General features: G+C 38.6%; 1 protein-coding gene across 1 annotated transcript in view; it reads left to right on the top strand.

The window, feature by feature from the left end:
• Positions 1 to 25,429, top strand: part of LANCL3 (LanC lantibiotic synthetase component C-like 3 (bacterial)) — a 169,632-nt gene that overhangs the window by 140,630 nt on the left and 3,573 nt on the right. Inside the window, exons 2-4 of the mRNA XM_006864281.1 lie at positions 1,761 to 1,884; positions 6,680 to 6,877; positions 17,620 to 17,827. Of these exons, the coding sequence (XP_006864343.1) occupies positions 1,761 to 1,884; positions 6,680 to 6,877; positions 17,620 to 17,827 (530 nt within the window). The remainder of the gene's footprint in view (positions 1 to 1,760; positions 1,885 to 6,679; positions 6,878 to 17,619; positions 17,828 to 25,429) is intronic.

The raw sequence follows: 25,429 nt of genomic DNA, 5'->3' as shown, positions 1-25,429 counted from the left end.
TAGGACTCCTTAGAGACAAATTTAGATAACTAAAAAGAGGAATATTTAAAAATGGAAAGTTACAGCATAATTAGTTCAGAGCAAATAGAGATGGAAAATGAAGTGAAAGTAAAGTGGGTCTGACGTCAGCGAACTGACAGGATAATTGGATGTGTGAGTCTTAGGAAAGAAGCCAAAATTAAATGGACTTTTCCTTGTTCACAGATTTATTCATCCAAACCAAGGCTGAACTTCAGGTGACCTTTTGTTTTGTTTTGTTTTCCTTTCTTTTTCGACCTGACCAGTGCTTTTCCTTATCAGATCTGCCGTTTTGGAGGGTTAGCTCCATGAGAGCTGACGTCTTATTTATCATATTCATTTTACTATCTATAGCACTTAAAACAGGATTGGCTGGCATCTAATAGGGATTTAAGAAATAATTGTAAAAGGAAGCAAGAGAAGGAAGCAGAGAGGGAATAAAAGAAAGAGGAAAGGGAGGGAGGGCTCTGCTTGTCATACTGTTGTTGTTGTTGTTGTTGTTTTGTGTTGTGGAGTCGGTTCCTACTCATAGTGACCCTATACAGGGTTTCCGGGAACAGAAAACCTCATCTTTCTCCCACAGAACAGCTGGTAGTTTCGAACTGCTGACTGTGAGATTAGCAGCCCGATTCGTAACCACTACTAGTTGAGAACAAATTATTTTCAACTCCATGTGTGTCAATGGAACTGTGCTCCATAAGAGTTTCAACAGCTGATTTTTCACCAGACCTTTTATGGGTATACTCAAACCTCCAATTTGTTGGTGAACAGCCAAATAAGTGAACCATTTGCTCTACCCAGGGACTCCTAGAACCAGATAACCTGGAAGTCACTTGTCAGTTACCAAGTGCTCTCTCAGGTTCTGTTAGTCACCAAACATACCTAAATGTTGAGATACCACAGTCCTGGCCCTTAAAGACCGGATAGTAGAGAAATAGACACAGTATGCCAGGTGGTAAGTGCCACACCAGAGAAACCGGTCTGGTGATACAGGAAGTGTGCCAAAGAGCATGAAATCTGCCCTGAGGAGGGGCAGGAGTCAGAACACGTGGCAAACCTGAGCAGAATCCTAATAAATGCAATGAAGCTTTATAGGCTTGAGACCGTTTTAATCTCTACACTCCCAAGACAGACTGCGGCTAGAGTAAATAAAACATGGAAGACTGCAAGTCATTACATTTTAGCCATTACCTCTTTGATGCTTGAAGTTTGTTTGGCTTGGTGCTATTGGACTTGGATTTCATTCAGGGAATGCAAAGGCTCGAGTGAGACTGCCATGTAGCAGCTTGTCATAAGCATTGTGGCTTTATAAGCACAGTCTAAAGGATTCAAATTGAAGGCCCATTGTCTGGGCTGCGCCTGCACCATACTGGGTGAGTAACAGCTTAGTTAAGCCTGAGTGATTAGGAGCGCTTGTTCTTTCTGGAGCAATTTCTTTGTCCTATGACAAGGACTAATGGCATATCAGCTGTAAGGTGGTCTTTGCATTTTATAATAGCCCATAGCAGTAAAGGTGTGTGTTTTCCACACTTTCTGAAGAGGCTATATAAATGTGACAGCAAAAGGAGGATAAGAGGTGTAAAAAATATCTATGGTCAGCTAAGCTTATTTACGAAATGCATTATCACATAGAAACAAGGCCTCTGGGGCTATGCTGACTTTTTAAGTAAGAAAATCCAGTCTCTGAGCAGGAAATAATACGCTGCTTTGACTTCTTTCTACTTCTTGATTTCCTTGCTCAGGTGCTGACTCCAGTGCAGATCAAATCAATTTGCCAGGCGATTTTGGACTCTGGGAAGCAGTATGCCTTAAAAAAAAGGAAACCATTTCCCCTGATGTATTCTTATTATGGAACCGAATATTTGGGTGAGTGAAAGTTTCTGCTAAGACCTGTAGGATGGAGTATCTAATGTTAATGTTGAATGAAGACAGATATTTTCATTTAAACATTGTTATTGTTAAGTGTCAAGGTGCTCTGGTAGCGTAGTGGCTACGAATCGGGCTGCGAACCGCAAGGTCAGCAGTTCGAAACTACCAGCTGCTCCGCGGGAGAAAGATGAGGCGTTCTGCTTCCGTAAAGATTAACAGCCTTGGAAACCCTGTGCAGGGTCGCTATGAGTCAGAACTGACTCCACGGCACATAACAACAACAACAACATTGTTAAGTGCCATCAGTTCCGAGGAGCAGTTTGTGGGTTTGAACTGCCGACCTTGTGATTCACAGTCCAGTGCTGATCCTACAACGCCATACTAGGAGTCCCTGGTTTTAACATAGGTCATCATTATTCATTTAACTAGAATAAATGCATCAGAAAACAAATATTGCTAGATGTTGTTGTTGTTGTTAGGTGCAGTGACTAGACTTCAACTAATATCAACCTCGTGTGGCAGAGTAGAACTGCCCCATAGGGCTTTCCAGGTTGTCGTCTTTTACCAAAGAAGATCACCAGACCTTTGTCCAGTGGAGTTGATGGATGGATTCAACCAGGCCAAAGTTTTGGACAGATAGAATAAATCACAATAAGTTATCTGTTTTCATCATTTGCTTGTCAGAAATGTAGCTTACCCACCCACTCTGGAAGAAAATGGAAAATATATTTTGAAGCATTTTTAGTGACATCGAAATGTAGCTATTTTAACAATGAATAACTTTCATGAGAGACTAAAATCCTTTTTCTAGATTATGAATTCATTGACCTAAATTTGATGAAAAACTTTGAACAGTTCACACTCATTTCAAGTAGTCCTTTGGCAGAGATCATTGGATTCAGTCACTAGCATATTTTAAGTTGTGTTGTTAAGTGCCATTGAGTTGGTTTGGCTCATAGCAACCATGTATAGGGTTTCTGAGGAGGAAGCGACTCATGAGTTTGAACCACTGACCTTGCAGCTCAAACCAACCTTGCAGCCCAGTGCTTATCCTACAGGTCCACACGAGGACTCCATTTTTCAAGTAACTAATATTAATGGATCAACTTAGTGGTTTATGAGTCCAACTGCCTTAGCAGACTTTGTAGACTTTTAGATTAGGGACATTGTCTTATTTATCTCTGCTATCTTTAGACCTTTACCACAGAACCTACATATATTGGGGTGCCCGAATGAATGAGTGAATGACTAATGAGCTTGTAAACTAGTAATGCCCTGAGTTTTTTCACAAAGAAACACTGAGTTCCTGGCTAAGTTACCCTAGAAGCAGACTCAGAGACAAGGATTTGGGTCTCAGTGGTTTATTTGAGAGATGACCCCAGAATGTTAATAAAGGAGTGAGGAAACCAGGCAGGGAAGATATGCTAATGAGGAACTGTGGACAACTGAGGCCCAGTTCCACTGGGGATTATGAGAGACTGTGTAGAACATGCCTCAGAAACGACCCTATCCAAGGGGTGAGGCAGCTGGAGTAGAGCTACTCTCAGGCATATATATCCACTAGCACTTAGGCCCTTTTCCTGTGGGCTGGGAACACTCTTGTGGACAGAGAAAATCTCTGGCAGAGTCATAGGTGCTTGGGATAGGAGGCGGGTAGAAATGGTGAGTGTAAATGAGGTGATATTCTAAGCACTGCCAGTGCCTGCTATTGACCTTAATAGTGCTATGCCCTTCAGTTTTCATGTTCTTTAGAAAAACACATTCTAGACATGCACATAAATAGCACAAAGAAACTTCCTATCTAATGAATACATATTTCCCTAGAAAACAAATTTTTCCCCTAACAATTTCAAATCCAAATGCCCTGAGCTTTTTCTCAAAGAAACATTGAGTTCCTGGCTAAGTTACCCTAGAAGCAGACTCAGAGACAAGGATTTGGGTCTCAATGGTTTATTTGAGAAATGACCCCAGAATGTTAATAGAGGAGTGAGGAAACCAGGCAGGGAAGATATGCTAATGAGGTTTGCAATTTTAAGAATAATATTTTTTTTTTTTACTGTATGGCTGTTTCTGAGGGGTCAAGAGCTCTGAGTTTGACAGTCAGGGTACAGAAAGAAAGCTTAACATATATAGAATTGAGTTTAAAGACAAGCCCTCAGATTACAGTTGAACCTTGAAGAATGTGGGTATGAACTGCAAGGACCCACTTATAATGCGGATTTCTGCCCCCCACTCTTGCTTCTTGCTACAGCAGTGAGCTCAAGTGTTCCAAGTGTCTGCTCTCGCTTAAAATCCAGTGCTCACACAGAGATGTTTAGCGCCACATGGTATTTTTAAGCGATACTCACAACACTTAAGCCCACATCATTAGTAACAAATCCGCTTATAAAAACAATCTGCTTATAAGTGGGCCTCTGTCGTTCAAATTGTTCGAGGGTCAAGTGTAGATTCACCCCAGCAACACCCACTAATGAGTATTCTATTAATTGAAAATGAGCTGGGTCCACATTTCTATTTTTTTAAGCTAATTTCTTCACCTAAGGCACACAGGCCTTTGCCAGTCCACTACCCGCTGCTGGAAGGATCCCTGGAAGGAGCAATGGGTAAGCCCTCAGATGCAAATTGAAAGGTCAGTGGTTCAATCCACCAGCTGCTCCAAGGAGAAAAGATGTGGCAAGTCTGCTTCTGTAAAGATTACAGTCTTGGAAACCCTATGGGGCAGTTGTACTCTGTCCTATAGGATCGCTATTCTTACCCCAAAGCTTGGATCTGATACCCTGGAGAGACTGAATCCAATGAATAAATACTTCAGATAAACAAAGAAAGAGAAAAATATTTTATTATTATTTTTAGGAAATTGACTACAGGAACACCTGCAGCAAACAATAGTTCACTGACTATTTGTTACAAGAGCTTTTTATACTGCTCTTTGATAAGGTTAATCACGTACTACACACAAAGGGAGCTATAGTTCTAACACTCCACTACATCACAAGGTGGTTATGATGTTCCAATAAACATCTCAAAGGAGGGCATGATGAACTATCCTGTTGCCTGTTTGTTCAAATGGTCACTCTTTATCAGAACTGGGACCAGGTTCCAGGCAGAGCCAGGCAATTATTAACATTCCAACCTAATATAGTCAAAACATGCATTTAGGAAACAAGGATACATAGAAGATGCTTTCAGGCAGTGCTTGATTATATTTACTCTTAGCTAAGCAAAATAGTTGTGTTCTCAAAATGGCTATATTTACGCTCTCACTATGAGCTGGAATCAACTCAATGGGACCCTCTGCTGGAATTCTTCAAGATTTTGCTTACATACCTACGTGGCCCCTTCAGTGACACCACCCACCCTGCAATTAAGTTTTCCTTTCTTGCTTTGCTTTTAGCTCCTACACAGATGACACTGTAGGATAAGCACTGGACCTCAAGGTCGGATTGAACGGAAAGGTCGGTGGTTCAAATTCACCAGCCACTCCTCTTAAACCTTAGGCAGGGTAGCTATTATTTGAAACTGACTAGATAGCTCTTAACAACAACAACACACATTAAGCACCTATCACCTTGTGTTCTAGTGGTTTATTTATACATTTGGCTCTCTTCAATGGACTGAATGGGGAGGTCTTCAAGGTATATGCTGAGCCATATTCAATGCCTAACACACATGGGCTAAATATAGAGGAATAAGTAAATGAATTTTGGTTATAGGTGTTAACATCACAGAAGAAAGGATTTATCTGTTTTGTTCCTTTCTCTATTTCTACAAAACAGTATCTGGAACATAGTTGATGCTCAGTACATGTCTGTTTCATGAATGAATATTTTAGAAAACCTAGAGTGAATTGTTTTCCACCACTTTAGAAGTGTTTTGATGAAGACTATCAATATGTCAATTACAGCAATTTCTTTCTTTACTAAAGATGGGAGCAGCCCTCAATCTTTTTCAGTAAAGGACCAGATAGTAAATATTTTAGGCTCTGCTGGTCATATGGTCTCTATTGCAAATACTCAGTCTGTCATTGTAGTGTGAAAGTAGCCATTGTTGTTGTTGTTGTTAAGTGCCGTCGAGTCGGTTCCGACCCATAGCGACCCTGTACAGGGTTTCCGAGGGTGTAAATTTTTACGGGAGTAGAAAGCCTCATCTTTCTCCCACGGAGCTGCTGGTAGTTTCGAACCGCTGACCTTAAGGTTCGCAGCCCAAGTCATAACCACTACTCTACCAGAGCTCCTTGAAAGTAGCCATAGATCATAGTAAATGAATGAGTGTGGCTATGTTAAATACAGTTTTATTTACAAAAACAGGTGGTCGGTCTGATTTAGTCGTAAGGTGGTAGTTTGCTGGCACTTGCTCTCAACTATGTTTCCCAGAAGTCTTTCTTAGGCAACACAATGATTATATCACTATGTGTGCTTTCAAGGACCCCTGCTGATGCAATGGTAAAGTGTATAGCTTCTAGACAAAAGGTTGGTGACTCCACAAAAGGAAGAACTGGCAATCTGCTTCAGTAAAGATTGTTGTTGTTGCTAAGTGCTGTACAGTGCATTCCGAGGAGCACCTGGTGACTTTGAACTGCCCTAGAAAACAATGTAGAGCAGTTCTACCATCACATGGGGTTACTAAGAGTCAAAATTCAACTTGACAGTACATTGACAGGTGCCACATAGTGTGTTTTCATGTAATATTGCCATTATTATTGTTATTTTTAATTCTGTGATTATCTTTTTACTAAATCCAGTTGGCTCTATTTACAGTTGCCTGAATTAATTATACCTTATTTGTTAAATAGGGGCAGCTCATGGTCTGTCATCCATTCTCCAGATGCTTCTTTCTTACTACGAGCATCTCAAGCCCTCAGATCAGGAGCTGGTGTGGCAGAGCGTGGATTTCCTCATGGAGCAAGAACAGAACTACAACTGGCCACCTGAGCTCGGCGAGACTATTGAAAGAGAGAATGAGTTGGTCCACTGGTGCCACGGAGCCCCAGGTCTCACATATTCTATTCTCTGAAACCACTGCGTTTCATCTAGCAGTAGAAGCTCCTTTCATGAGAAATGACGGTGTTTCTCACCTGATATCATCTGATATCATGACCACAAAGTTGTGGCTCAGTGCTGTAGGATAATCACTGGACTGCTAACCTCAAAGTTGGCCGTTCAAACCCACCAGCTTCTCCTCAGAAACCCTGTAAAGGGCCGTTGTGAGTTGGAACTGGCTCCACTGCACTTCACAACATCATTGCCATGTGAGATTTTAAAAGGTTGAGTTTTTCAAAGTCAAAAACATCATGATCATTAAAGAACCTCTAGAAAGTATCCTGAGTAGCTGTAAATATATCACCTGTATCTATAAAGTTAAAGTAGCACTTTCCAATAGAAACAGAACATGAACCACAAATTCCATTTAAAATTGTCTGGTAACCTCATTAAAAATAGTAGAATGAAACAAAGTTAAATTAATTTTTAATACTCTATACAAGGGAGCTTCAAAGAGTTCATGGGGAAAATGGTGATAAAAGATAATGAAAATTTCCCCACAAATGTTTTGAAGGCCCCTCATATTCTATAATTTAATACCCAGAATCCTATCATTTTCACATGCAACTAATTTACAAAATAATTGAGACATTTTACATTATTGTTTTTTTGCAATCTGTAAAATTCAGCATCATTTTTACAGTTACATTACTTCTTAATTCAGACTAGCCCTATTGCAAGCCTGCCTAAATTGGTCAGTGGCAATATGGAGCCTGGCAACTCAAAATGTAGTCCCTGGAGTAGCAGCTTGAGCAAACTGGGAGCTTATTAGAGATGCAGAATCTCAGGTTCTATGCCAGAAACTGCATTTTAATAAATGCTCCAGGTGAGACACACTGTTTGATAATTTTTCTTCAAATGAAGACCGCCATTAGGAACTCCTATAAAGTCTGCAGGAAAGAGAAGTCATTCTCAGCAAACTCTTTGGAATTTGAATTAGAAAATATCTTAGATCTCATCTTTTCTTCTTCTTTTTTTATTTTGTTTAAGTTCCATTTTACTCTTATTTAGACCTTCTGAGAAGGGACACTTTTAAAGAAGTTAGATTCCAATAAATCAATTAATCTTGGTTAGTTGGGTTTGGCCAGGGGAGAGGTTTAAAATAACAAATAGCTGGATTCTGAATGGATTGAATTTTCAACCCTAAATGCATCAATGCCATATATATTTTGTTGTTGTTGTTAAGTGCCATAGAGTCAATCCTGATCCATAGCGACCCTGTTTAGGGTTTCCGAGGAGTGACCGGTGAGTTTCAACCACTGGCCTTGCAGTTCAAACAGCTTTGCAGTCTGGCGCATTAACCCGCAGCGCCACACCAGGACTCCATATATATTTTGCTCCACTTAAATTTGATGCCTGATTGCTGTGGCCTCCCTTTGCCTCCTACCTAATGACTCTTTCGTATTCTAACTGCAATTTCATTTTTCCTTGATACAGTTTGAGTTTGACAAGCTTTAGTCCCTTGGCCATATTTCCTCTGCTCTCCACATTTACTTAAGGAAGGAACTTCAAAAGCACCTATGTGTGCTTGTTCCAGTGCCAGGGCATTGTTCATTATGTCCAGGCTAAATGCTGCTGCTTGTAATTTGAGCCCATTTCTTCTATTTGACCTTTATGGAGAAAAACAGCAGTTATTTACCATCCTTGAAATAATACCTCTTCATGTTACGTGCAACACTCCGATTTCCCATTCCCTTTAGTCATTGTCAATGATAGTTCTGGATATCCTCCAAGCACTTCAGGGTCCTTGAATTTTGGAAATGCCCCAAACCAAATACAGAACATATTAAGAGGACTCAACATGCTAATAAAAGCCCTGAAACGAATAGGAAGACAATCTGCTACAATAAGTGACTGGGTCAGTTAATTAACATTGTTGTCTTGAAGGGCAGTTATTCCATCTTTTTTATATACCAAATACCATCTGTCTTTGTAAATTATGTATCATAACAGTACAGCATAGGATTAATCACTTTCAGGACTTTACCCTCCTTTATCATTCATGTTCAGTATCTTGGTAAGATTAACACGGATTCCAAAGCAAACTCATTCAATCCACACATTCACAGAACTACCAAAAATAAATCAATTCACAAATGAATAATGAACTAAATGAGTCTCATCATTCCTGCCAACCTCCAAATGCTAAAAATGGCATCAAGTGTAATTATAATAAGGCAGATAAATGCAGATCAAAGACCATCCGGATTGCTTTGAAATCAGCAACAGTAAACTCTCCAAAGATGTAAAACAAGAGATGGCCTAGAAAAATAATTTTCATTTGTTTGAGGAAAATATTTTTTGACTGTGGATTTATGAACAGCACAGATGGTTTTGGGAAGCAGACCAATTATGCGATTAAAAACCTGCCACAGATAATCTATAAGGTGGAACTTAATTAATGATATTTTATCTCTGCCTCTATAGTTGTTTCCTATTGACCTTTCTTTCATCCCATCTCTACCGGTGACTGCCCTAGTTATTCACACAGTGTAGAAGTAGTTCTTGAATCAAAATGAGTAACTGTGGGTTATAATGGTAGCTTCAACACTAACCATTTAAGTGACCTTGTGAAAACCATTTTGCTTCCTTAATGCCTTTGTTTCTTCATTTTGCATTGAAGTGGGGTAATAAAGGTTATTTTTGTATTACCACGGAGGCTTTGATACTGTGGACCCTTGTCATTCCTGAGGGATATGTACAGAAAGTTTTGCAAACACCCACATATGTGGATACTGAGGTATGTATCTTCCCTCATTAAATGCAATAAAGTATAACAAGCAGATTCATGTGATCGCCTCAGTCTTAATGATTCTGAAATATAGGGCTAAAGTCATTTGCAAAACCATTAAAACAATGTTGTGGCTAAAATAAACCCTTCATATTCTTGTTAAGTTCCAACTCATAGCCACCCTGTGTAGGGTTTCTGAGGCTGTAATTCTTTAAAGAGCAGAAAGTCTTATCTTTCTCCTGTTGAGTGGTTGGTGGGCTCAAACCGCTGACCTTGTGGTTCACAGTCCACTTCTTATCCTACAGAGCCACAGCACTCAAAAATAAACTCTAGACAACATTACATTATATTATGCCATTACTGTGCTAACAATGACAGTGTATTTCCTTTATTCTCTGAGGAACACAGGTGTCTGTGTGTGTGTGTGCTAAATCATTTCACAAGGGCCTTGTGCTATGAATCGGAACCGACTCGACAGTACTTAACAGCTACAACAACAATGTGTGTAAGAGAAGCCCTGGTGGCTCAGTAGCTAAGCACTCTCTGGTAATTGAAATGTCGGTAGTTCGAACCCACCAGTCACTCAGAGGAAGAATGATATGTCAGTATGTTTTCCTAAAGATTACAGCCTTGGAAACCTTATGGGACAGTTCTATCCCACAGGGTCACTATGAGTTGAAATCAACTCAGTGCCAGTGGGTTTGGTTTTAGGGTCTTGTGTAAGGGACTTTGAATAGAGAACAAGGGCTTGTGGAGAGCAGGTATCACTGATCCCTAAGCTTTATACTGTACATTGTGCAATGCATGTCTCGGTGAAATTACAGATCTCAGAATTGATGTGTGTGGTGATTCTTCAGTATGTGAAACCACCTCTTAAGTCTAGCTACCAGCAGGTTCTGCTAGATCTTGTGTTTTTGAAAGATTTTGTTTCTCAAACCATATTTAGTAAGTAACAATTAATTCCCTTGCCTTTGGCAAGGATATATATCACTGCAAATTCGCATTTCTTAACAATGCACAATAATAAGTGCTCCCATGATCCCGTGATATCGTTACCATGAAACGTAAAGGAAACCATAGAAAAGGAACCCAGCAGTCCTTCATTTCGAGGGGTGGGGGATATCCAGCCCACAGGCCACATAAGGCCTGCAAAATCATTTGGTCTGACCCTGCCAAGGCAACCGAAATTCCATTCATCACATTGTTGTTGTTGTTAAGTGCCGTCGAGTTGGTTCTGATTCATAGAGACCCTATATAGGGTTTCCAAAGGGGCGGCTGGTAGATTTGAACCACTGACCTTGCGAATCAAACAATCACATTGTTGTTGTTAAGTGCTGTTGAGTCAGTTCTTACCCATAATGACCCTGTATAGGATTTCCTAGGAGTAGTTGGTTGGTGAGCTTGAACCGCCAATCTTGTAGCTCCAACCAACTTTGCAGTTCAGTGCATTAACCCACAACGCCACACCAGGACACCAAACCATCACAGTAGGGGTGAGTTAATTAAATATTTGACCAAATATAGCAGGCTAATTTTTAAAGGTGATAATTTTGCATGACCCACAAATGATGTGACAAATTTTGGTAGAAAAATGGTTCCCACCCCTGATTTAGACTAAGTAGCCTTAGTGTGGATGTCTTCAGATCAGGTTACGAACCAACATGGTTAGAAGTTTTTCAAAGTTTCTTCTATGTGTCATTCTGTGGTTCAGGCTGCAGGAAGAGGCATTTTTCTCTGGCTGGAACCACAGGATCAATACCTATTAAGTTGTCTGGAGGTAATAGCCTGGTACAGCAATTAAACTATCACATTCCTTCTTCCTTCCACATATATCTCTCATCCCCCATCAGTGTCAGCCTGTGCTGGGGTGAGAAGTGAGGACTTTTAGAATCAGCAGACATTTATGGAGCCCCTTACCTTACACCAAACACCATGCTACAGACTAACTAAAACTCAAAAACCAAAGTCACAGCCATCCAGGCGAATCAGATTCATAGTGACTCATAGGGTTTCTAAGATTCTGAATCTTTACCAGGGCAGAAATCCTCATCTTTCTTCCTTGTAGTGACTGGTGGGTTTGAACTGCTGACCTTGAAGTTAGCAGTCCAGTGCTTACCCTACAGCACCACCAGAGTTACAGACTGTTGTTAAGTGCTGTCAAGTTTATTCCGACTCATAACCACCCAGTATAGGGTTCCGGAGGATTGGCTGATGGTATTGAACCATTGACCTTGCATTTAGCAGTCCAGTACTTATCCTACAGCATCACACTAGCTACAGACTTGTTCTTGTTGTTGTTATGTGCCGTGGAGTTGGTTCCGACTCATAGCGACCCTGTACAGGGCTTCCAAGGCTGTAAATATGGGAGCAGAAAGCCTCATCTTTCTCCCACAGAACAGCTGGTAGTTTTGAACTGCTGACCTTGAGGCTTGCAGCCTTATCTGTAACCACTATGCAACCAGAGCTACAGACTAGGGAAAGAAAATTGAGCAAGATACAGTTCCTATCCTTGGGTAGTTTGCACTATATAAAGGGAGATAAGCATTTAAGCACAAAATTTTAATTAGATATTGTATAAGTATACAATATCTATACTTTGCATGGAGATTTGTATAGAGAGTGATGGGCACCAAGAGAAGGACTTCTTTGTACTGCCTACAGGTTCAGGGAGGGCTTCCTGGAGGAGGTGATACCTGAAGTAAGCTAGCCAGCACAAGACAGATAGTAAACAGCATGAACAGTCCGAGAGGCATGAAACCACATGGCAAAGGAAAGGCAATTATGGGTGGTTTGGTTTACTGAAGTGAGTCAGTTATTATCAGAAATCTACTAAGTGTTGCATAGCATAGCTTCCTGTTTGGCTGAGAGCATGATTCCCCAAAAGAAGGCAGCTGTGAATTGAGTTTTTACAGCCAATTATTACAACTGGAAAATGGGGCAATTGCTGATAAAAGGGATCAGGGCAAGACACAACAGCAGTGGCTACACCTGGCTAACTCTTCCTTGTCCTTCAGGATTCAGGTTAGATGGTGTCTGGTGACACTTCTAATAGACCTTTCATATCACCAAGTGTGATCCTCTCTCACGTACTTTTCAAAATATCTATTAGCCCTCACAGAGCATAATCATATCCCTAGTTAGGCTGTAAACACTTTGGAGACAGGAACTTTTTAAAAAACCTTAGCACCTACTACTGTTCTGGAATATAGCATATGTTCAATTCATACCTTAACAGTCACTAAGTCCTGTGAAATGTCTTTCATCAGCCTCTTTTCCATCTTTCTGTCAACATTATTGGCTCATGGCTATTTTATTGCCTTTTTTTAGGTCTCTCCCAAACCCTCTGTGGAACATTTTGGCTGTAATACCAATCACATATTCAAACAAAAATAAAATCCAACCACCCACAACAAAAACACTTCAGCTTCCAGAAGAAGGTCTGATGTGCTTAACTGGGTTTGTAAAACCATCCGTTATCTGAACCAACCATACCCTTTCACCCTACCAGCCTATTGGTTACAACACTGCTCCATTGACCTCCATGTGACTTGTCTTTCTTGGCTGCAAATTTTTGCACTTGCTGATCTCAGTGCCTCGTCTTTTGGCTTGGTGTTTCCTATGTATCTTACTAAATCCAGAACAAACCCTATTCCCATTGAAGTCTTCCCCTGTCTCCCCCAGGGACCATCCCCCTTTCTGATCCCTCTAGTATTATTGACAGCATCACTCTTTTTATGTCCCAGCAACATCATGAGCTGCAGGTCTTACTATGGATCAGTCACATGTGCTTTTGTCTTTTATCTCTCTTTCTAGATGGTACTTTTCTGAAGAGCAAATGTCACTTTTAGCTTTTTTTTTTTTTTAAATACCACCCAGGACTTGACTGGCTACAAAATTTGGGAGGCTCAGAGCAAAATTAAAATACAGGTCCCTTGCTGAAAACTAACTAAGAATTTCAAGATGGCAACTACGGAACCGGGTCCAATGTGGGCCCTTCTTAAAACCAGACCCTGTGGAATTAACTGTTCAAGTCACATACCCATGAACCTTATCTTGCTCAGGGATGTGCAACCATTCAATTAAAACGTTCAGATGAAAGGATTCAGCAAATGAGCAGATGCATAAATAAATCAGTTCAATTCTTTTAAATTGTGGTAGATATTTTGTTCGTAAAATTAGAGGAGGAAAGTCTATAGGAAAAGATAATGGTTTACTGGAATGCATGGCCTAAGGAAAGAATCTGTTGCTAATGTGTGTGTTAATCATTGTTGTTGTTGTTAGGTGCTCTTGAGTTGATTCCAATTCATTACGACCTTACATACAACGGAACGAAACACTGCCCAGTCCTGCACCATTCTCATAATATTAATCATATGAAGTGGTTAAGGAATAGACTTTAAAATGATAAAATCATGACTCATAAATATAAAAATAGCACATGTCAGTTATTTTATTTAAATCATTATTTAATGAGGGAACCAGGAAGGTGTTATAACCAGTTCAAAGGCAAGTCCAATGAGCAGACATATTTATAGGCCATTAAGAATGTTGAGAGTACATTAGCTACCGAAAATGGGGAGGGGGGGGGGCGCTACAAAGGAAAGAAGTGACTGGCTTATAAGCTTTCAAGAGGGATCCTGGATCCAGAGGGCATGGAGGAAGGTAGAATCTCCACTGAGTAGTATCCAATCTGTCTGGGCGGGACTTGATTAAAGGAGATGCAGCTAGGTCTCTTGTGATACAATAGTGAATAATTGTTATCAGGACTGATTGTGAGGGCTGGAAATGTAAAGGTAGACGTTTTGTAGCCAAAGAAGGGGAGTGATTGACTTTGCAGTTTAGGAGTGGAGGTCCCTGGGACCATCAATGGAGAAGAGTGGAGAGCGGGACCCTACCCAGAGAAGCAGTGATGCCAGAGATGGAGGCAGAGACGATGACGTAGAGAGATGGAGCGGCTGGGGACGCTAGATCCAGAGAGGGAGAGGGTCTATGTGTTGAGGACTGGGGGCAGGCTTGTAGGGTATACCCTTTGGTTAGTTGATGATGCATGGAGGGGTTGTAACCATGGGAATGAAACGATATACGATAGGATTAATGTAAAGCTAATGTTCACCCAAGTAAACTATCACATAATTCACAATAAAACATTTTTAAAAAATGTTGAGAGTCCTGATGTGGTGCTGTAGGATAAGTACTGATCTGCTAACCACAAGTTGGTTGTTCAAATCCACCAGCCACCCCTTTGAAGCCCTATACAAAGTCACTATGAGTTAGAACCAACTCGGTGGCACTTAACAACAGCAAAAAAAGAATTCTGAGGAGTCCCTGGGTGGTGGCAATGGTTAAACACTTGGATACTAACTCACAGGTTGGTGGTTTGAATTCACCCAGAGTCACATTGAAGAAAGGTCTGATAATCTACTTCTGAAAGGTCACAGCTTTGAAAACCCTATGGAGCCGTGGTACTTTAAAACACCTGAGGTTGACATGATTCAGAATGAATTCCATCATGTTGTTGTTATGAGATGCTGTTGAGTTGGCACCAACTCATAGCAACCCGATGCACAACAGAACGAACACGGCCCGGTCCTGTGCCAACCTCACAATTGTTGCTATGGCTGAGCCCACTATTGCTGCCACTATGCCAATCTACCATATTGGGGCTCTTCTTCTTAATCACTATCCAACTTTCACATACACATAAGGTTATTGAAAATACCATGGCTTGGATAGGTGCACCTTAGTCCTCAAATTGACATCTTTGTTCTTCAACAATTTAAAGAGAATTTGTGCAGCAGATTTGCCCAATGCAATACGTAGTTTGATTTCTTAATTGCTGCTTCCATGTTAGTGGTTGATCTGAGCTAAATGAAGTCATTGACAACCTCAGTCTTTTCTCCATTTATATGGATGTTGTTTATTGGTCCAGTGGTGAGGATTTTTGTTTTCTTTACATTGAGGTGGAGTCCATACCTAAGGCTTTGATCTTCAGTCCTCTTCACCTTTAGCAAGCAAGGTTGTATCATATGCATATCTCAGGTTGTTAATGAGTCTTCCTCCAATCCTAATGCCACCCTTTTCTTCATATAATACAGCTTCTCGGATTATTTGCTCAGCATACAGGTTGAATAAGTATGGTGAAAGTAAACAACCCTGGCACACATCTTTCCTAATTGTAAACCATTCAGTGTTCCCTTGTTCTGTTCAAACAACTACCTCTTGGTCCATGTACAGGTTTCTCATAAGCACAATTAAGTGTTCCGGAATACTCATAGTTCACAATGTTGTCCATAGCTTGTCATGATCCACACAATCGAAAGACTTAAACATCTTTCTGGTATTCTTTGTTTCAGCCAAGATCCATCTGATGCCAGCAAATGATATCCCTCATTTTACAACCCTTTCTAAAACGGGCTTGAACTTCTGGAAGTTCTCTGTCAATGTATGGTTGTGGCTGTTTCAGTATTAGCTTTAATAAAACTTTACTCCCATGGGATATTAATGATATTGTCCTATGATTTCCACATTCCATTGGGTCAACTCTCTTTGGAATGGGCACAAATACAGATCTCTTCCAGTCAGCTGGCCAGGTAGTTGTCTTGCAAATTTCTTGGCATAGATGAGTGAGTGTCTCTAGTTTTCCCTTTAATACTGCCAGCCGAGGCTTGAATTTTTTCTTCAGTTCTTTCAGATTGAAAAATGCTGAGTGTGTTCTTCCCTTTTGGTTTTCTAACTCCAGATCTCCACCATAGCAACTAGTTAAGGATAGCTGAAATTAATTTGCCTAATAAGGAGCTCTGGTAGTGTAGTGTTTATGAATTGGGCTGTGAACTTCAAGGTCAGCAGTTCGAAACTACCAGCTGCTTCATGAGAAACAGATGAGACTTTCTGCTCCCGTAAAGATGTACAGCCTCGGAAACCCTATTCAGAGTCAGAACCGACTTGATGGCATTTAACAACAACAACAATAGATGCAAAACTGGCTTCTTCACAGAAACAGAAGGAAGTTAATCCAGAAGGAATGTGTGTTCCTATTGACAATAATTATGTATGTTACAATCAGTTTTGTATAAGGTATTTCCATTATGACACTATTGTAAAATTGTCTAGGGAAAGACTCTGACAGGCAGAGATAACCCAAATGGACGAGCAAGTCAGGATACTCAGTAAATTTCAGGCTTTTCCTGCTTCTTTACTTATAAGAGAAAGGTCAGTTATGCAGGAGAGTGAGTGGTCTAAAGTTAATAACCTCTTCCCTGAATAGGATCACCTGGAGCATGGGGAAAATCATTTCTATTAATAGCTGTAGCATTTCTTGTTTTTGTTCCTGGCTTTGCAATTGATAATACCTATTTCAATGGGTTTAAAAAGAAAATGTCTTTCCTTGGAACAATGAAATTGGGAAGGACTTCACAACTGGAGTAGGAGTCTTGGCAAGGTCATTTAAGAACATTGCTGTTCCTGGAAGAATTCCTGGTTTTGCCCTTAAGAAAAGGTGGATAGTTATAAGCCCTTAAATATTACAAGTGCTGAACCTCTGTGTGGGAAATGAGCAAGCTGTATAAACATTAAGCCCTTCCAAATGGCGAGATATGCATAATACTTATCAGAGTATGCCTCATTAAATATTAACTCATTTGTAAATTATGGATTTTATCAATTTATGTACTTCAATTAAAATATTGCTCTTTCTATGGGGGCCCATGGTACAATTAAAACAACTAAAACTAAATCTCACAGGGAAAATATAGTACTCCCTTGTAGAATATTCTGTAGTATAGACATTCAAAGTATGGTCCCTGGAAGGGTGCTTTTTCATAATGCAGAGTCTCAGACCTACTGAATCAGAATCTGTATTTTGTCATTAACCCAGGAGATTGGTGAGTTTTTTACAGTTTCCAAAGTACTACTCATAGTCTTAAGCCCTGAAAGTCACCTCTAATGTCTTTGATATTTTCACAGGAATTGCCTATCTGTTTGCCAAAGCTTATCTGGTTTCCAAGAAACCACAGTACCTGGACACATGTATCCGGTGTGGGGAACTCACATGGCAGAAGGGCCTGTTAAAGAAGGGGCCAGGGATTTGCCATGGTGTGGCTGGCAGTGCCTATGTCTTCCTGCTGCTGTACCGGCTCACGGGAAACTCTAAATACATCTACCGAGCCCAAAGGTCAGCTCTACTTTACTTTTTTTTTTTCCCCCTCTCAAAATTTTAATCTAATTAATTTTGTTCATTAGAGAATACATTCACATGGTTCAAAAATGCAAACCAGAAATATGTCAATGATTCCATCTATAAACCTGGAGATAGTATTGCTAGTTTCTTGGATTGCTTTTGAGGGATATTCTATAGATGCATATAGAATATTGTCCCTCTCTTTAATATTCCTTGCCATCTTAGAAATCATCCTAAACCAATATATAAGGGAATGTGGTGACTTGCGTGTTGCTGTGATTCTGAAAGCTATGCCACAGGGATTTTAAATACCAGCAGTGTCACCCATGGTGGACAGGTTTCAGCTGAGCTTCCAGATGAAGATAGACTAGGAAGAAGGAGAGACGGACTAGTTCCGAATATATAGTCACTGAAAACCTCATGAATATCATTTTTTGTGAAGTGGAGGGTTGGAGAAAAAGAGGAAATCCCCCAATGAGCTGTAGTGGCACAGTGGCAACATCAATGGGCTCAAGCATAGCAATAATTGTGAGGTTGGCCCAGGACCAGTCAGTGTTTCATTCTGTTGTGCATAGCATTGCTATGAGTAGGTACCAACTCGATGACACCTAACAACAGCAACAATTATTTTTATTGTTGCATAATATTCCACTGTATGAATGAACCATAATTAAACCAGTCCTGTATTGAGGGATATTTTTTTTATTATTTCCAATATTCTGTTATTCTAAATAATAGTATTATGAGTAACTTTATATATACATACACTCTCGAGGGTGAGTCAAAATTTATACACACTCTGGTTATATCAAAACACCTGACCACATCTATGGCTGATGTCAACATTGAGCATGCACATAAAATGATTCTGTCGAATAGATGAGTGGCAGTGGAGTATGTGGCAAATCATTTGCAAATCCATGACAGACTTGGGCTTCTAAATGTTTGTACCAGATGGGTACAGAATTAACTCATGGAAGAGCATAAACAAAAATGTTTGAACACCTATAAACAAAATTTGGACTGATTCTGGAAGGAGGGTAAAAGTTTATTTAAAAAAAAATAAATAACAGGTGATGAGACATGGATTCATCACTATGAGCTAGAAAGTAAACGGCAGAAAAGTGATCACCAAACAAGAAAAAGTTTAAGTCAACCATTAGCTGGAAACTTGATGCTTACAGTTTTCTGGGATTCTCAAGAGACAGTAGTGGAACAATATCAGGAAAAAGGTTCAACAGTCAACAGTGCTCATTACAATGAGATGCTCACTGAAGAGCTGAAGCCTAAACTTGGGATTAATCGCAGAAGACTGCTAAGGGCATTGTGATCTTGCATGACAATGCACCTCCCCACTCCTCTGCCCACATTGTTGATACCCTGAAAAAATGTCATTTTGAGATATTAAAGCATCTTCCCTGTAGTCCTAATCTTACTTCATTGGACTTTCACCTGTTTGTCAGTTTCCCTAAAAATAGCCCTTTGAGGATGAAAAGTCACCTCTGATGAAGAATTGAAGACAGTGGTGCATTCGTGGTTCGTAGCTCAGCCCAAAACATTTTTTAAAAATAAGGGAATATGAAAGCTTGTTGACAAATGGACAAAATGTATTGAAAGGCACAGAGATTATGTCAAAAATTAAGTATTTTTCTTTTCTAAAAGTTGATTAAAATACATTTTACAGCTAGAGTGTGGATAATTTTTGACTAATCTTTGTATATACACAGGATGTTACATGAGATATTGATTTCCTGCATAGCACTTACAGCCATCTAAGTCAGGGGATCTCTCACACTCACCCTAATGGTGTTGTTCCCATACATCTGTGCTATCATTTGTGTATGTTTTTTTGGTGGTGGTGGGGGCAGTCTAAGGAATAGCCATGGAGCTGTTGTGAAGACAGCTATGCCTGATAAATTACATTATTGTTTTGTGACCTTAAATCAGTCACTTAACTTGTTCTGTGTCTTAATTTCCTCTCCTGTAAAATATACATAATAATGTCTATTGAGTAGTTTAAATGTGTTAATATATGAACATTGATTGGTTAGAACAATGCCTGTCATGTGATAACTGCAATGTAAGTGTTTACTATTATTACTGAAAATTTCAGTTATATCATTATAAACTTTTCTGTGTGTATAAATAGGTGTATGTGTTCTATATGTATATTTTAATAGGATCCTGCAATATATATTTTGTAAAGATTTACAGCCTCAGAAACCCTATACAAGGTCACTATGAGTTGGAACCAACTAGATAACATACAACGTGTTTGTATTAAGGATGTCCATATATAGTATGTCCCAAATATTTTCCTATTTCACTACTTCTTTTCCTACCTAATTCACAGTATTTTGCCATACCAAAATTTGAAATAGTATTCTTGTCAAAGTTGTCAATCTTTCCTTTAAGGTGACTCTATTTGTGTTGTGCTTGAAAAGACCAAGACTTTCCCCACACTAAGAGTACAAAAAGATTAATTTGCATTGACTTGTAGTGCCATTTATGAATTTATTTCAACATTTAACTCTTTAATTAATTTGGAACTTACTTTTATTAATGGCTTCATGCAGGAATCTACCTTTTTTTAAACTAAAAACAAAAATTTCCAATGTCATTTATTAACCACTGTCCTCAGTGATGCAAAACTTTTGTTTCATAATAACTAAATTTATGTAAATATGTGGGTTTGTTTCTGAACTCCCTTCTTTTCCATTTATTCAGTTCTATATTTCATTATTCATTTATTTCTAATTTTTCTTAGCTATTCTTTCAGTCAAATTTTAGAATAAATTTGTCAAATTAAAAAAAAAAAAAAATCCTAAGGAAATTTGATTGGATCTCCATTGATTAATAGGTTACTTTAGTGATAATTCATGTTTAAAATACTGAAATTTTTTCATCCAGGAACATGCTACATATATATTGCTGCAGTTTATCAATTCTAAGATGTATTTTTGCATATCTTATCATAATAATCTTAGTTTATCTTATATATGTGTGTTCTCTATGTATATTTTATGATCTATATATTTTATGATATTAAAATATACATATAGAATACAATCTTAGTATGTCTTATAATAATAATCTTAGTTTAGATAAGCTGTATCTTATAATTATAGATCTGTCATTTTACTGGACTCCCTAAATGTTTCTATTAGTTTTCATTAGCTATAGTTGGGTTTTTTTAGATACAAGCACATATTATTTGAAAATATTGACAATTATGTTACTTTCTTTCTCATAGGTATACTTCCTTTTGTCATCATGAATCAGATGTATATGCTGTTATTGTTGTTGTTAAGTGCTGTCAAGTCGGTTCTGACTCAGCGACCGTATATAGGGTTTCAAAGGAGTGGTTGGTGAGCTTGAACCTCCGACTTTGAGGTTGCAGTCCAGCACATTAGCCCACAGTACAACACCAGAATATATATAACAAAGTTAAATAACAAAAGAAATAGTCAATATCTTTGCCTTTTACCTGATTTCAGCATGATCTTTTAAATTGGATTCTAATAATATGTATTATGTTAGATCATGACACCGCTCTATCCCAGATCAATTGGAATGATTATGCATAATACTTGAGTAAAAGTCAGTCTGTCCTATGAACAAACGTTTCCATATGATCTATACTCCTATTATATCTCTGATCTCATCCCCTATTCTTTTTTTAACTCCTGGTTCTCTCTACCTTTCTTATACCATTAAGATGCTAGGTGCACTCCTTGTTAAAGCCTGTGAAGTTGCTGTTGCATCCACCACAAATGCTGCTTTCTACATTGACAAAGGGGCTTCACAAAGTTCATAGATAATTGGAATTAAAAGATAATAGAATTTTTTTCATGGCCTCTCATATCTCCTAGCCCTCACTTCATTCAGATCTTTACCCAGTAATTTTTTTTTTCCCAGAAAGACTTTCCAAGTCACTTATCCAATATTCTAATGCAAACTGACATCTTTGTTCTTTAAAGAGATATTTTGCAGCAAATTAGCCAAATGCAATTAATCTTTGGATTTCTTGACTGCTGCTTTTATCAAGATTGATGTGGATCCAAGAAAATTAGTCGTTGACAGAATCAGTATTTTCTCCATTTATCATGATGTTATTTATTGGTCCAGTTTTGAGGATTTTTGTTTTCTTTATGTTGATGTGCAATCCATATGAAAGACTGCAATCTTTCATATTCATCAGTAAGTATTTAAAATTTTGTTCACTTCAGCAAACAAGATTGTGTCAACTGCATATCTCAAGTTGTTAAGGAGTCTTACTCTAAGCCCGATGCCATGTTCTTCATATCATCCAATTTCTCAGATTATGTGCTCAGCATGCAGATTGAATAAGGATGGTGAAAGGATACAACAATGGCACAAACTTTGTCTGATTTAAAACCATTCAATATTCCCTTGTTCTGTTCTAACAACTGCCTCTTGGTCTATGTATAGTTCCTCCAGAGCACAATGAAGTGTTCTGGAATACCCATTCTTTGCAATGTTATCCATAGTTTGTTATGATACAGTCTAATGCCTTTGCATAGTCAATAAAGCACAAGTAAATGTCTTTCTGGTACTTTCTGCTCTCAGAAAAGATCCATCTGATATCAGCAATGATATCCCTCGTTCCATGTCTTCTTCTGAACTCAACTTGAGTTTCTGGCAACTCCCCACTAATATACTGCTGCAACAGTTTTTAAAGTATCTTCAGCAAAATTTTACTTGCATATGATTTTCACATTCCATTGGCTCACCTTTCTTAGGAATGGGCACAAATGTGGATCCTTTACAAATGGTCATCCATCTTCTAAATTTCTTGGCATAGATCAGTGAATGCCTCCAGTTAGTGAAACAATTCAGTTGGTATTCCATCCATTCTTACAGTCTTGTTTTTCACCAATGCCTTCAGTGCAGCTTCGACTTCTTCCTTCAGTACCGATAGTTCTTGATCATATGCTGCCTCTTGAAGTGGCTGAGCATGGATCAGTTATTTTTGGTACAGTGACTTTGTGTACTCCTTCCATCTTCTTTTGATGCTTGCTATATCATTCAATAGTTTGCTCATAGAATCCTTTAATATTTCAAGTAGAGGGGTGAATTTTTTCTTCAATTCTTTCAAACTGAGAAATGCTGAGCATGTTCTTCCCTTTTGGTGCTCTAACTCCGGGTCTTTGTGCATTTCATTATAATATTTCACTTTGTCTTCTTGAGCTGCCCTTTGAAATTTTCTGTTCAGCTCTTTTACTTTCTCATTTCCTATAGTTGTGTTAGTTTCTTTATACTTAAGAGCTCGTTTCAGAGTCTCTTCTGACATCCATTTTGGTCATTTTTTTCTTTCCTGTCTTTCCAATGACCTTTTGCTTTTTTCTTGTATGGTGATATTCTTGATGTCATCCCATAGCTATTCTGGTCTTTGGTCTTTAGTGTTTAATGTATCAAATCTGTTCTTTAGATGATCTCTAAATTCAGGTGGGATATATTCAAAGTCATATTTTGGCTCTCATGAACTTGTTTTCATGTTCTTCAGCTTCAGCCTGAACTTGCATATGAGCAATTGATGGTCGATTCCACAATCTGCCCTTGGCCTTGTTTCGACTGATGATATGGAGCTTCTCCATCATTTCTTCTCACTTATGTAGTCAGTTAGATTCCTATGCAGTCCATTTGGAGAGCTTTGCGCATATAGCTGCCTTTTATATGTGAAAAATGGTATGTAGTGTCGGATGTTGAGCCCCTCAGGTTATTAAGGTCAACCCTGCTTTGAGGAGGCAACACTTTCCCACTTAAATTCATTCCAATGAGATAATGTTCTGCTGCTATTAGTAAGGTCTTCAGTGGTTAACCATTCAGAAGTGATCTGCCTCTTATTCATCCTAGTCGGTCTTAATCTGGAAGTTTCACTGAAACCTGTCCACCATGGATGACCCTACTGGTATTTAAAATACCAGTGGTATAACTTCCTATATCATAGGAACGCATAAGTCATCACAGTACAACAAACTGACAGATGAGTGGCAGCACTTAGAAGAATGAAAATGTAAACTTGATATCAAAATATTGTTTGGTAATTACATTTAATTGTGGAGGTGCTCAAATTCCCTCTTTATTATAATCCTAAAGTTAAAATTTGGCAAGATCCAAAGAGAGCAGACTTTCCTAGTTTTGGCAGTTTCTGAAATAGTAATGTCAAACAATATGGAGTAAATATTGCTTGGTTGTCCTTTATTATTCTTTTAATGGAAGTTATAGCTGCAGGAAAATATTTCACAACTTTTATAATGTCTTCTATGATTATTCAATTATTTAGGTTTTCTGCTACGTCTTAAATTAATTTTGGTATTGAATATATTCCTATAAAAGCATCTAGTTCATATGGTTTTTCAAATTTTTTACATAAAGCTGCAGAAATATCATTCTACAAAGAACTCATGCTTGATAATTTTGTTTCTACTTTTTTTCTTACTAATTTATAGTTTTCTCACTTTATTTTTATTTTCCATCATTATTTTTGTTTATTTTGCTATTTTATATTGCTTGTAAAAATGCTTAACTGAATTAGCATCTATTTTTTCTTTTATCATCATCACTAGTATACAATTGTTAACAAAATTCATGTATCTATTAATTTCCTTCTGAATTCAATTTTGGCCATAACCAATAAGTTCTTATTTGTAATGTTCTCAGTGAGTTTAAATTTTAAATATTTATTTATCATTCTGATTTCCAGGTTGATAAGAATGTTTTTTTAGAAAATTGAATCTGTCAGTTTCATATTTGCAATGTTGGGTAGATTTTTGAAACAATCATTTTTAATTTTTATATCAACAGCATTTTTTAGAAATGATAACACAATGCAGGTCAGGAAGCAAAGAAAAAGCTACTCTTATTCATTCCCAGTATTATTCTAAATTGCTACATGTAATTTAGAACTTGTTTTGAAAAACACTTAAATTTTTTATCATATTATTAGGTAAAAAATGCAGAATATCAAATTTAATATACACTATATTTGCTATGTAATAAATAAATGATCTATGTGGTTGTTGTTGTGAAGTGCCATCGAATTGGTTCTGACCCATAGCAACCCTATATATAGTTTCCAAGGAGCAGCTGGCAAGCTTGAACCGCCAACCATGCAGTTCAAACGGCTTTTCAGTCTGGCGCATTAATCCACAGCGCAACACCAGGACTCCAAATGATCTATTGTTGTTGTTGTTGTTAGGTGCCATCGAGTCAGTACTGACTGATAGCGACTTTTTGCACAGCAGAATGAAACAAAGCCCAATCCTAGGCTAACCTCACTACTGTTGCCATGCTTGAGTCCATCGATGCTGCCACTTGGCCAATCTATCTCATTGGGGGCCTTCTTTGTCTCTGACCCTCCACCTTACCAAACATGACATCCTTCTCCAGCAACTGTTCCCTCCTGACAATATATCCAAAGTATGTGAGACGAAGTTTGGCCATCTTGGCCTCCAAGGAGCACTCTGGCTGCACTTCTTCCAAAACAGATCTATTGGTTATTTTGGCAGCCCATGGCACTTTCAATATTCTCCTCCAACACCATAACTCAAAAGCATCAATTCTTCTACAGTC

The sequence above is a fragment of the Chrysochloris asiatica genome, unplaced genomic scaffold, assembly GCF_000296735.1.
Source record: "Chrysochloris asiatica unplaced genomic scaffold, ChrAsi1.0 scaffold00062, whole genome shotgun sequence".
Taxonomy (NCBI): Eukaryota; Metazoa; Chordata; class Mammalia; order Afrosoricida; family Chrysochloridae; genus Chrysochloris; species Chrysochloris asiatica.
The sequence above is the reverse complement of the archived record's forward strand: the minus strand, read 5'-3'. Positions and strand labels throughout refer to the sequence as shown.